This window comes from Artibeus jamaicensis, unplaced genomic scaffold, assembly GCF_021234435.1.
Source record: "Artibeus jamaicensis isolate MK-2021 breed Jamaican fruit bat unplaced genomic scaffold, CSHL_Jam_final scaffold_1964, whole genome shotgun sequence".
Classification (NCBI taxonomy): domain Eukaryota; kingdom Metazoa; phylum Chordata; class Mammalia; order Chiroptera; family Phyllostomidae; genus Artibeus; species Artibeus jamaicensis.
The window spans coordinates 55,594,725-55,608,614 of record NW_026522030.1 but is presented as its reverse complement, the minus strand read 5'-3'; the positions used below and the strand labels follow the sequence as shown (position 1 = coordinate 55,608,614).

The 13,890-nt window shown below is 40.5% G+C and overlaps 1 protein-coding gene across 1 annotated transcript in view; it reads left to right on the top strand.

Moving 5' to 3' along the window:
• SAXO1 (stabilizer of axonemal microtubules 1) overlaps positions 1 to 13,666 on the top strand; it is a 41,137-nt gene extending 27,471 nt beyond the window's left edge. The window contains exon 5 of the mRNA XM_037132349.2: positions 12,622 to 13,666. Coding sequence (XP_036988244.2) covers positions 12,622 to 13,625 — 1,004 coding nt within the window. The 3' untranslated portion in view covers positions 13,626 to 13,666. The remainder of the gene's footprint in view (positions 1 to 12,621) is intronic.
• Positions 13,667 to 13,890: the final 224 nt, after the last annotated feature.

Sequence of the window (13,890 nt, the reverse complement as noted above, 5' to 3'; positions counted from 1 at the left end):
TCAAGTTGATCTATAGATTGAGTGCTATTCCTATTAAAATCTCATTAGCCTCTTTTTGCACAAATCAGCAAGGTGATCCTATATTTTGTATATTAAATTCAAATAAAACAGAATAGATAAAAATTTGTCTTTATGACACATGGTACTGGGACAATTGACTATCCACATGCAAAAAGATGAACTTAGACCTTTACCCCACACCGTACTAAAAATTAACTCAAAAAGGATAAGAGACCTAAATTTAAGAGCTAAAAGTATAAACCTTTTTGATGAAAAGGAAAAATATTTGACTTTATAAAAATTCAAAATCCTAATGCACTTCAAAAACGCCAGCAAGAAAATGAGAAGATAAGTGATAGACTGGGTGGGGGAAAGAACATATCTGGTATAGGTATTGCATCCAGAATATGCAAATAACTATTATAACTCAATAACAAGACAATCAAAAATTAAAGAATGGGCAAATGATTTGAATAGATATTTTACCAAAAAAAGAAAAAGAAAAAGAAAAGAAATGTGAGTGGCTGCACATTGGTGACTTCTGCCCAAGATGGAGGCAAAGATGGAAATACTGTGCCTCATCGCACAACCAAATTTAAGGACAAAAAAGATTTTGAAACAAAAACACAACCAGAACAGACAGAAAATTGAAGTGTACCAAAGTCCAAAAACAACGAACCATTCATCCAGACCCCAGTAAGAGGGGCGGAGTTGGCTGCTGGCAGAGACAAGTTGCAGCAGGAAAAGGTGGTGGTTGGCAGACCTGGGCACAGGGAGAAAATGAGCAAACCCAGTGAGTTGTGCAAGGCAGTTGGCTGACCGCGGACACACATTCATGCACAGATAAACCAGGCAAAAAATGGGCAGTGAGACAGACCACACAACCCAGGGCTTCAGCACCAGGAAATAAAGCCTAAAAGCACCAATTGAAAACAATTGTGGGGGTTGAGGTGCTGGGAGAGACTTCCAGCCTCACAGGAGAGTTCATTGGAGAGATCCACAGGGTCTTAGAAAGTACACAAGCCCACCCACCCGGGAACCAGCACCAGAAGGACCCAATTTGCTTGTGGGAAGTGGCAGAGGGGACTGAAATCTGAGAGAGAGGAGCAAGCACCATTGTTCCCTCTCTGACTGCACCCCCAAGTCACAACCCAGCCACTGGGTTGCCCCTCCCTGGTGAACACTTAAGGCTCCACTCCTCACTAAATAACAGGTGTCACCAGATGCCCCCAAATGGCCAAATGAAAGAACAGATCAAAGCCCCAGAGCCTATACATCTAAGCCACCAAGAGATAGCCAACCTATCAAATGCACAGTTCAAAGTACTGGTGATCATGATGCTCACAGAACTGGTTGATTTTGGTGGCAAATTAGATGAAAAAATGAAGGCTACACTAAGTGAAATAAAGGAAAATGCACAGGGAACCAATAGTGATGGAAAGAAAACTGGGACTCAAATCAATGGAGTGGACCAGTAGGAAGAAAGAAACAATCAAATAGAAAAGAAGGAAGAAACAAAAATGAAAAAAAAAAATGAGGAGAGGCTTAGGAACCTCCAGGACATCTTTAAACATTCCAACATCTGAATTATAGGGGTACTAGAAGGGGAAGAGGAAGAGCAACAAGTGGGAAAGTTATCTGAACAAATAATGAAGGAGAACTTCCCAAATCTGGTAAAGGAAATAGACTTCCAGGAAGTCCAGGAATTTCAGAGAGTTCCAAAGAAGTTGGACCCAAGGAGGAACACACCAAAGCACATCATAATTGTATTACCCAAGATTAAAATGAAGGAGAGAATTCTAGAAGCAGCAAGAGATAAGGGGACAGTCACCTACAAAGGAGTTCCCATCAGACTGTCAGCTGATTTCTCAAAAGAGACCTTACAGGCAAGAAGGGGCTGGAAAGAAGTATTCCAAGTCATGAAAAGCAAGGACCTCCATCCAAGATGGCTCTATCCAGCAAAGCTCTCATTTAGAATGGAAGGGCAGATAAAGTGCTTCTCAGATAAGGTCAAGTTCAAGGAGTTTATCATCACCCAGCCATTATTATATGAAATGTTAAAGGGACTTACCTAAAAAAAAGAAGATAAAAATAACAGTGAAAGGACAGCAAACTCATAGTTATTAACAACCACACCTAAAACAAAAGCAAACTAAGCAAACAACTAGAACAGGAGCAGAGCCACAGAAATGGAGATCACATGGAGGGTTAGCAATGGGTGAGTGGGAGGAGGAGAAGGGGGGAAAAGGTACAAAGAATAGTATAGACGGTGGGAAGAAAATAGATGAGGGGCAAGAGTAGTGTGGGAAATGTAGAAGCTAAAGAACTTAAAACACATGGACATGAACTAAAGGGGGGAAATGTAGGGGGAGGCGTGTGAATGGTGGAGGGGAATGAAGGGGGAATGGGACAACTATAATGGCATAATCAATAAAATATATTAAAAAAAGAAATGTGAATGGCTAATAAGCACATGCAGAGATATTATTAGTCATTAGGAAAATGTAAATCAAGCTACAATGAAATACCATTAAATACTAACTAGGTTTTTAATTAAAAAAAACTGATAATAAGTGTTGGTGAGGATGTCAAGGAATAAGAACCTCCATATATTGCTGGTGGGAATCTAAAATGCCATATCCACTTTGGAAAAGTTAGCGGTATCTTAAAGTTAAACATAAGCTTTACCATATAATCTAGCAATTCTACTTCTCAGTCTTTATCCAAGAGGAATGAAGACATATATTCACACAAAGACTTGTCCACAAATGGAAAATTTCATGACAGCCAAAAAATGGAAACAACCCAAATGTCCATCAGTTGATAAATGGATCAATAAAATTTGTTATATCCATATAATGTAGTACTGTAGTACTGAGGGTTGAACCTCAGATACATTATGCTAAGTGAAAGAAGCCAAATGTAAAATACTACATATTGTTTGTTTATATTTACACAAAATATCCAGAAAAGGCACATTTGGGCTTTTTGGTTCCCCAGAGATAAGAATGTAAGAATGACTACAGATGGGCTACACTGATATTTTTGGGGTGATGGAAATGTTCTACAACTGGATTTTGATTATGATTGTACAACTCTGTAAAAGTTACTAAACTGTGCATTCATTTATATTATACAGATTATATTTCAATGAAGCTGTTAAAAAATGAGTGTGTCTAGGGATTCCACTGGTGTTAGCTATATGCACTCAGGAGAAGTGGCTTTTCTTCTAACCATGGAGCTGTAAGCTAGAGAATTCCCTGTGGATTCAGAGGGTCTATGAGAATTCCATATTGGCTACTTTATTATTTCTTTTCAAATTTATTCTGACATTTTTATCTTTCATTTTGTTTATGTGGTGTATTATACTAATTGATTTACAAACACAGAGTCAACCTTACATCCCAGGAATAAAGTCCACGTGACCAGAGTTTATGATGTTTTCAATGCATTGCTGAATTCGATTTGCTATTATTTGGTGAGGATTTTTACATATATGTTCGTCAGGAACATTTGCATTTTTTTTCTGTAATGTCTTTGTCTGGTTTTGGTATCACGGTAATGCTGGCCTCATAAAATGAGTTAGGTAGTGTACCCTTCTCTTCAGTTTTTTGAAACAGTTTGATGATATCAGTTCTTCTTTTCATAATTAGTAAAATTTACCTGTGAAGTCATCTGGTCCAGGGAGGTTTTTGCCGGGAGGTTTTTGATAACTACTTCAATTTTGTTAGTAATTATTAGCCTGTTCAGATTTTGTTTCTCCCTGATTCTGGGTTGAAAAATTATGTGTTTCTGGGTATTTATCCATTTTTCCAGGTTGTATAATTGCCATATAATTGTTTGTAGTTTTTTCTTATAATCCTTTGTACTTTTGTGGTGTCAGTTGTCACTTTCCTCTTCATTTCAGATTTTATTTGTTTGGTCACTCTTTTGTTTTTTGACTCTGGCTAAGGGTTTATCATTTTTTCTTTTACCTATTCAAAGAATGAGCTTTTGATTTCCCTGATCTCATCTGTTGTTTTTATAGACTCTATTTCATTTATTTCCACTCTGATCTTTGTTATTTACTTTGGGCTTGGTTTGTTTTTCATTTTCTAGTTCTTTATGTGTAAGGTTACAGTGTTTATTTGAGATTTTTCTTGTTTCTCGAGGTAGGCTTGTATTGTTAGGAATTTTCCTCCTAGAATGCTTTGTATTTTCATTTTCACTTGTCCAAGAGTATCTTTTGATTTCTCCCTTGATTTCATTGTAAACCCGTTCATTGTTAATAGCATGTTATTTAGCCTCTACATATTTGTATGATTTTTCAGTTTTCTTCCTGTGTTTTCTAGTTTTGTTTCATTGCGATCAGAGAAAATGGTTGGTATGATTTCAATCTTCTTAAATTTATTGAAACTTGTTTTGTGGTGTGAAATGTGGTTTATTCTGGAAAATGTTCCATGTGCACTTGAAAAGAATGCATATTCTGCTTTTGAGTGAAATTTCCTAAATGTATCAATTAACAGGACCTGGTCTGATGTGTCACTTAAGGCCACTCTTTCCTTGTTAATTTTCTGTCTGAATGATGTCAATGGGGTGTTAAATTCCTCTACTATTATTGTCTTACTGTCAATCTCTCCCTTTATGGTCATCAGTATTTGCATTATAGATACTCCTACCTAGGGCGCATAGATGTTTGTAAGAGTTATAACCTCTTGTTGGATTGATCCTTTACCACTGTGAAATGTTTTTTAGCTTTTTACAGCCTTTATTTTAAAGTCTATATTTCTCCTATATGTATTGCTACCACTGCTCTTTTTCATTTCCATTTGCATGAAATATCTTTTTCCACTCCATGTCTTTCAGTCTGTGTGTATCTTCTGATCTAACGTGCATCTCTTATAGGCAACAGTTATATGGGTCTTGTGTTTTTATCCATTCAGTCACCAGGTGTGTTTTGATTGGCATACAGTCCATTAACATATAAAGTAATTATTTCTAGTTATGTAGTTATTGTCATTGTGTTCATTCTTTTCTGATAGTTTTTGTAGTTCTAGTCTGATTCTTATTTTCTTGCTCTTCTGTCATATATGTTGGTAAGTTTCTGTAGTATTGTGTTTTGATTCCTTTCACTTTATTTCTTGTATATCTCTTATAGGTTTTTGATTTCTGGTTACTATGTGCTTCCTATGTACCAAGCTGTATTTATGGCAGTCTATTTTAAGTTTATGTTGAAACACATTCTAAAATTACTACAGTTTTTACTTATCCCCTCCACGTTTGTTTTTGTCATCATGTTTTACTTTTTTGTGTATGTTCATGTATATCCCTTATTTTAATTGTTGTAATTACAAATAATCTTTCTACTTTTGCCTTTTAATCTTTGTTCCAGCTTTATAGTTTGTTGAACTACTGCTTTTACTAAATGATTGTCTTTGTCAATAAGAATTTTTTTCTTTCCTATATTTCCTTAAACATATTTTTTATTTTTTCTGAAAGGAGCCCCTTTAACAATTCTTATAATACTGGTTTAGTGGTGATTAATTCCTTAACTTTATCTTGTCTGGGAAACTTGCCCTCCTTCAATTCTAACAATAGACTTGCTGGATAGAGTAATCTTGGTTGTAGGTCTTTGTCTTTCATAACTTTGAACATTTTTTTTTGCAATTCCTTTTGGCCTGCAAAGTTTCTTTTGATGGGACCTCCCATACGTGTGAGTAACTTTTAAGATTCTCTATTTGTCTTTACCTTTTGCGATGTTAATCATAACGTGTGTTGGTGTGGACCTCTTTGGGTTCATCTTGTTTGGGATTCTCTGCACTTCCTGGATTTGCATGTCTATTTCCTTTCCCAGGTTAGGGAAGTTTTCTATCATTTCTTCAAATAGGTTTTCAATCCCTTGCTCTATCTCCTTCTATTAACATTATAACACTAATGTTGGTATACTTGGTATTATCCCAGATGTCCCTTAAACTATTCTCATTTTTTATTCCTTTTTCTTTTTAAATTGAATTTATTGGGGGGTGACATTGGTTTACAAACTATGCAGGTTTCAAGTGTACAACTCAATAAAACATTATTTGTACACTGCATTGTGTGCCCATGGCCCCAAGCAAAATCTTTTACTATCCACATTCCCCTCACCCTTTGCTCACCTTCACCTACTCCCCACATCCTTTTGTCCATGACTATGTGTTATATATATATATTTTCTTAATACCTTCACCTTCTTTCATCCAACCCTGACAGCTCAGCTTTCTTCCACCCCAACCCTGACAGCTCTCAGTTTGTATGTATCCATTACTCTGTTTCTATTTTCTTTGTCAGTTTATTTTGTTCATTAGATTCCACATATAAGTGAGATCATATGATACATGTCTTTCTATGATGATTCTTTTTTCTTAATGCTGTTCCAGTTGGGTGTTTTTCGCTACCTTGTTTTCCAGATTACTGATTTGGTCCTTTGCTTATCTAATATGGTGTTGATTCCCTCTAGTGTTCTCTTCATTTCAGTTTTTGTATTCTTCATTTCTAACTAGTTCTTTTTTTATGGTTTCTCTCTGTTGAATTTCTCACTAAATTAATATTATATATTCTTCCCTTAAGTTGACTGAACATTTTTATAACCAGCATTTTTGAACTCCGTATCTGATAGATTGTTTGTCTCCAGTTCATTTAGTTCTTTTTTGTGGAGTTTTACTATTCTTTCACTTGGAATGTGTTTCTTTGTCTCTCATTTGGCTGAATCTCTGTTTATTTGTTCCCATTTGATGGCTCAGTCCCATATGATGGTTTAGTTGTCTTTGACTTCATTTGAAACAATTTTGTTAGATTGTAATGTGACAGCTGTCATATCAGCATGTATTTAAAAAAACATCAAAATTGGAGAATTTTTGTGTAGTCATTAATATTGAAAATGGAAGAAAACACACAACATTTTTGATGTATTATACTTTATTGTTTGAAGGAAGGTAAAAATGCAACTGAAACACAAAAATAGATTTGTGCAGTATATGGAGAAGGTGCTGTGACCGATCAAATGTATCAAAAGTGGTTTGTGAAATTTACTTGTACTATTGACATTTTGGCCAAATAATTCTTCACTGTGGGGCTTTCTTATGCATTGGAAGGTGTTTGACAGTACCCCTGGCCTCTACCCACTAGAAGCCAATACTAGGAAATAGCCAACATACTCAAAATATCAAAATGAATAGTTATTGTTGAAAATAAAAAAAATATGTCCTTTATTTTATAGAAAAAAAAACCAAACAGACTTTTTGGCCAACACAGTATTAGGCAGAGCTGCTACGTCTCCCAGAGTTGACAGAGTGGCCTTGTGTAGTTGGTGTCCTGTTGGTGCAGTCTCCCTGTTTGCCTGAGTTTGATGCTCCAGGATGTTTTCCATGTGGATTGTATATGCCCCCCTGGTGTGGTTGAGCCTTGATTGCTTTTGTCACATCAGTGGGTGGGATTGTTCTCAGGCTGAATGGCTGACCCTCAGTCTGTGAGGGCTGACCATGAATACAGCAGATGAGCTGTTGTACAGAGGCTGATCTCACAGAGTGGGAGTTGCTTCAGCAGGGCTTTGGTGCCAGGCTAGTCTGCCCTTCACATGTGTCATTTGTGGAGCTTACTGGGTAGTGTTTTGGTTTGGTCTGAGCCTGGTCACTGGGTGTGTTGGTTCTGTAGCCTCTTGGGAGGGACTCTGGGGTATGTCAAGTGTAGCTGCTGGTTGTCCTGCCTAGTGGGAACTACAAAGTGATCTGTGGTTGGTTGCTGCTTTTGATGAGCTTATAGGCACTTGTGAGAAGCTTTGCTGTGAACTGAGGCCTTCTGCCACTATTGCTGGGCTTGGGGCCCTTGGCGGGTATCATGATGTGAGCTGAGGTCAGCTGCTACTTGTGCCAGACTTTTGGCCCCTTTCCTGATGCTATGTTCCAAGTCAACACGAGCCTCAGCATATGCCAGGCTTGGGACCACCTGATGGAAGTTACAAAGCATGTTGAGACTGGTTACTACTTATGCTGGGTTTGGAGCCATTTAATATGTGGTACAGGGCATGCTGAGGCCACCTGCTGCTTCTTTTGGGTTTGTGGGTCTTTGAGAGATTTTAGAAAAGTTGCAACAAGAACTGAGCCAGGCCACTTATGTGAAGCAGCCACTTGAAAAGGTTTAGTTGGGCACACAAGTTGGATGGGGTGGGGTTTCAGGGAATCACCAGGGTGGTGATTCCAACCAGGATAATGTTGATAGCCTGGTTATGGACAGCTCAGATTTAGTGTCCTCCTGCACCAGCTGGCTAGATGGGGGGAGTAATCAACAAAGGAACAGTGGTGCCTTCACACTTCTGTCCCCAGAGAGAGCTGTCTTGTCTCTTGCCCCTGCATTTTCCACCCTGAAGTTAGGCAATTCAGTTCCTCTTCATATGTCCTTGGCATATTTTTAGCTGCTTATCCTATGTTGGAGACCAGAGTGTGTGAATTTGTAAGCTGTGAATCTATGCTCAGCCCTGAAGAGGAATACCTTGGACTTCTGCAGCTTTATCTCTCACTTGAATGCAGTCTGCTGTTTTTTAGAGCCAGATATTGTGGAGACTCCTCTCTCTGGCATGGATCTCTGTGTTGGGGAGCCCAGCATGGGGCTAGGGTCCCTCACTCTTCAGGGGAGGACCTGTGAAGCTGAGATATTTCTGCCCTTTCTTAATTGCCACACTGTGGGTATGGAACCTGGTTGTTCTGTGTCTTTGCCCCTCCTACCAGTCTCGTCATGTCTTCTTTATATTCTGAGTTATAGAATTTCTGTTCAGCTAGTCTGAAGGTGGATCTCAAAGATGGTTGTTCTATAATTTAGTTGTAATTTTGATTAGTTGTAGGAGGATGCAAGCACAGTGTTTACCTATGTCACCATCTTGACCAGAAATCTTATATTGGCTACTTTAGAACTGGAAATTGACATTGACAGGCTCAGAACTTGGATTTGAACCAAGTATTATGGAAACAATGACAGCAGTACTACAGCAGAAGTTCCTTGTAGACAAACATCCCCTAAATACAGTTGGCCAATTCTTTTCATTCTTTAAACATTTTGACATTCTTCTCTTCCCCAAATCTTCCCTGATTATTTATTAGCAGCAATTTTTTTCTTTCTTTAACCCTCAGTCTATCTAGAAATGTAATGGTCCTAACTGTGAATGGGCTGTCCAAAGAGCATGGATTTTCAATTAACCATGTGATTTAAATTCCAACTTTTTTTTAAAATTATTTTTTAATTGATTATGCTGTTACAGTTGTTCTATTCCCCCCGTCATTCCCCTCCACCCTACCCCCCTGTCCCCACCATTACCCCCCCTTTAGTTTATGATCATGTGTCTCAAGTTCTTTAGATTCTATATTTCCCATACTATTCTTGCCCCCCCCCCCATCTATTTTCTATCTACTGTCTATGCTACTTATTATCTGTACCTTCTCCCCCCTTCTCCTTCTTCCACTCCCCTGTTGCTAACCCTCCAGGTGATCTTCATTTCTATGTTTCCGCTCCTGATCTAGCTGTCCTTTTAGTTTGCTTTCGTTTTAGGTGTGGTTGTTAATAACTGTGAGTTTGTTGTCCTTTCACTGTTCATGTTTTTTTAACTTCTTTTTCTTAGATAAGTCCCTTTAACATTTCATATAATAAGGGCTTGGTGATGATGAACTCCTTGAATTTGATCTTATCTGAGAAGCACTTTATCTGTCCTTCCATTCTAAATGAAAATTTTGCTGGATAGAGCAATCTTGGTTGTAGTTCTTTGGATTTCATAACTTGGAATACCTCTTTCCAGCCCCTTCTTGCCTGGAAGGTCTCTTTTGAGAAATCTGCTGACAGTCTGATGGGGACTCCTTTGTAGGTGACTGTCCCCTTATCTCTTGCTGCTTCTAGGATTCTCTCCTTCATTTTAATCTTGGCTAATGTAATGATGATGTGCCTTGGTGTGTTTCTTCTTGGGTCCAACTTCTTTGGGACTCTCTGAGCTTCCTGGATTTCCTGGAAGTCTATTTCCTTTGCCAGATTGGGGAAATTCTCCTTTATTATTTGTTCAAATAAGTTTTCCACTGGTGGCTGTTCCTTTCCCCCTTTTGGTACCCCTATAATTTGGATGTTGGAGTGTTTAAAGATGTCCTGGAGGTTCCTAAGCCTCTCCTCATTTTTTTGAATTCTTGCTTCTTGACTCTTCTGTTTGGCCATTATTTGCTTTCTTCTGGTCCACTCCATTGATTTGAGTCCCAGTTTCCTTTTCATCGCTATTGGTTTCCTGTGCAATTCCATTCATTTCAATTAGTTTTGCCTTCATATGTTTGTCTAATTTGTGGCTATAATCAACCAGTTCTGTGAGCATCCTCATCACCAGTGTTTTAAACTGTGCGTCTGAGAGTTTTGCTATTTCTTCCTCGCTTAGATTTATAGGCTCTGGGGCTTTGAGATCTTCTTGAGCCATTTTTGGTCTGTTCATGCCCGTTAAGTATGAGGAGTGGAGCCTTGGACTCCCAGGTTGCTGGGTTGTGATGCTGTATGTGGAGGCGGGGTAAGAGCGGGGAAATGGCGGCCCCCTCTGCTGTTTCTCGCAGGTGGGTGAAAAGCAGAGCCTTAGGTTTTTCACCGGTGCAGGGCCACTTAGGTCACTGGATTATGACGCTGTATGTGGAGGCAGGGTTAGAGCAGGAAGATGGCCGCGCCCTCCGCTGCTGTTTGCTGCTGGGGCTGCTGGCTCTCGTCCAATCGCCCACTTCCTCGCTTGTCTATCCACACACGGATGCAAGACCACAGTCAACCCGCAGCCCTGCTCCCTCGCTGTTTCCCTGAAATTGCTTGCTGAGTTGCCCACCAGGTCCAACCCTGCGCCTGGATTCTGTGCACCTGAGTCCGTCTGACCAAGTTTTCCTGTGCAACCCTGCTCCTCCAGCTGCTGGTTTTGCCCCTCTTACCGGTCAGGCTGAAGAATTTGTTGTTATCAGACTTCCAAAAAGTTCAATTTTCTGTGTTCTGGCTGTTTTCTGTTGCTAATATTTAGTTGTCTCTAAACTTGGTTGTGTGAGGAAGCATGGTGTCTCCAGCTATGCCTCCATCTTGGCGGAACTAAATTCCAACTTTTTAAAAAAATTTTTATTTAATTATTTTTCAAGTACTTTTTTTTGTCTATTTCTCCCATCCCAGCCCCCCCGCCCCCGTCTCCCCACCTCCCTCCCATTTCCGCCCCCCCCAGTCCTCATCCCTGTGTCTTTCATACTTGTTCCTCAAAATCCCTCCCCATTTTCCCCCTTAAATTCCCTTCCCTCTCCCCTCTGGTCACTGCCCACTTGTTCTCTATTTCAGTGTCTTTGTTTTTATTCTGTTTGCTCATTTGTTTTATTGTTTAGCTTCCTGTCAAAGGTGAGATCATATGGTATTTGTCCTTCAATGCCTGGCCTATTTCACTCAGCATAATGCTTTCTAGTTCCATCCATGTTGTTGCAAAGGGTAGTAGCTCCTTCTTAAATTCCAACTTTTAACTCACCAACCATGAGACTTATGGTCATGTATCTTAGTCTCTTTGAGCCTTGCTTTTGGAAATGGAGACAGTCATACCCATTATAAAGATGAAACAAAACTGTGTTTGAAAAGCCCTGAGTGCCCTGGCTGGTGTAGCTCAGTGGATTGAGTGCGGGCCTGCGAACCAGAGGATCGGGGTTCGATTCCCAGTCAGGGCACATGCCTGGGTTGCAGGTCAGTTCCCAGCAGGGGACACACAAGAGGCAACCATACATTGATATTTCCCTCCCTCTCTCCTTCCCTTCTCTTCTAAAGATAAAATATTAAAAAACAAGAAAAGCCCTGAGTATATTTGATTGGCACATAGTATTCTTTACTTGTCTACTTCTAGCCATGTGACCTTGTGTAAGTTCCCTACTTTTTCTGTGCCTGTCTTCCTGTAAAATGGGCATATTGATGGTACCTACCTCTTTAGGGCTATTTGAAGGTTAAAAGAGTTAACACCAAAAGCATTTAGAATATTGCCTATCACATAATAAGGTCAATACAAAAGGCAGCTGCTATTATTCTATCACCAGCCAATACAATGCCCTTTTTCCCCTGGAGCAGTCTATTTGATTTATATGGATTAGATGTGTGGGTTATAGGGACACAATAGCAGTCTTCCCAGGGACACCAGGGTTGGTCTGGCTGGCAGCCCGTTAGTGGTGGATTGTGAATCCCCTCTCTCACTGTAGCACATGCATCTTCCAGTCACTCTGTGTTGATTCAGAGAGGACACCTCCCCCACAGAGGAATGGAACTGTTGTTGGATAAGGCTAAGTCAGTGGTAGGACAACCCTACTGGAATTGGTTCCCTGGATCTTACCATGGCTGTGGACCCACTCAAATCCTTGTGTGTAGCATTGTAGGGTGCGATAAGATTCCTATAAATTTTTCTCTTCTGCACAGTAACTCCCAGATACCGTAAAGTTGAAACATCAAGCCCTTCTTAAAGTGATGGAAGGGATCCACTCTGTTTTTCCTTTGTCCAAAGAACATCTCACTGGAGACTGGCTTCGGGCTTTGATGGCCCCTTGGAATACATGCAGGTTGAGTCAACTGATTTATGAGTAAATAAACCACTTCTGTTTGTTTCAGCTGATTATTTACCCTGGAACCAACCAAGACGAGAGCTGCTTCGTCCAGAACACAACTCCTGGTCAGAATCAACTAGGTTTGATAGTAGAACCACACACCAGGATGATTACTGTATGAAGGGCCTTGTGAGCACCATGAGCTGCAAGCCACCAGTCATGCCCAAGGTCTGTAACATCCCCCTGGAGGATCTGACTAACTACAAAATGAGCTACGTGGCCCACCCTATGGAGAAGCGCTTTGTGCATGAGGCGGAGAAGTTTAGAGCCTGTGAAATACCCTTTGAGAGCCTCACCACCCACAAACAGTCCTACCGGGGCCTGAAGGGGGAGCCAGCCAAGAGCTTGAAACCTCCAGCCAGGTCCTGTGGGCTAGACACACCTTTCTCTAATACCACAGAGTTTCAAGATAAGTTCCAGGCTTGGCCGACGCCCCAGGTGTTCTCCAAACCTCCTGTTCCCTACGCGCCTCCTGAAGAAAAGATGGACCTTCTGACAACAGTGCAGTCCCATTACACATACCCTAAGGGTGCTCCAGCTCAGTCCTGCAGACCAGTGCTTTGTGTCAAGAAGGGTGGCCGCTTCGAAAGCTCCACCACCACCAAGGATGATTACAAGCAGTGGGCCAGCATGCGCACAGAGCCAGTCAAGCCCGTTCCCCAACTGAACCGTCCCACTGAGCCCTTGGACTGCCTGACCACCACTAGGGCCCACTATGTACCCCACCCACCCATTAATACCAAAAGCTGTAAGCCCTCCTGGTCTGGTCCCCGAGGAAATATCCCTGTGGAGGGCCAGACCACATACACCATCAGCTTTACTCCCAAGGATATAGGAAGGTGCCTGGCTTCATACCCTGAGCCTCCTGGCTACATCTTTGAAGAAACAGATGCTTCAGGGCACAGGATATACAGGCCCATTTCCCAGACATGCTCTCGGCGGAACAGTCCTCTTTCTGCAGGTGATTCGGAAAACCCCAAACAGCAGGAGTTGGCAGTGCTGGCCTGATTTTTTAAAAAAATTATTTAGAAATTGCACAATACTTTTAAAAGCAGATGATTGAAAGTTACTCATTAGACAGAAAAGAATTCCCCAAATAGGGAAAAAATAACTTCATCATCATTTCCAGGACACTTAAATAAAATGAGAATCACTTGACTCAAGGAAAATGACACTTAGTCCTGACTAATTACTCCTTATCCCGCCCTTGCTGTGTTCCCCTTTTGGGTCACTTACCTTGTGCTCATGGAATCAAGGCTGGTCTCTATGAGGT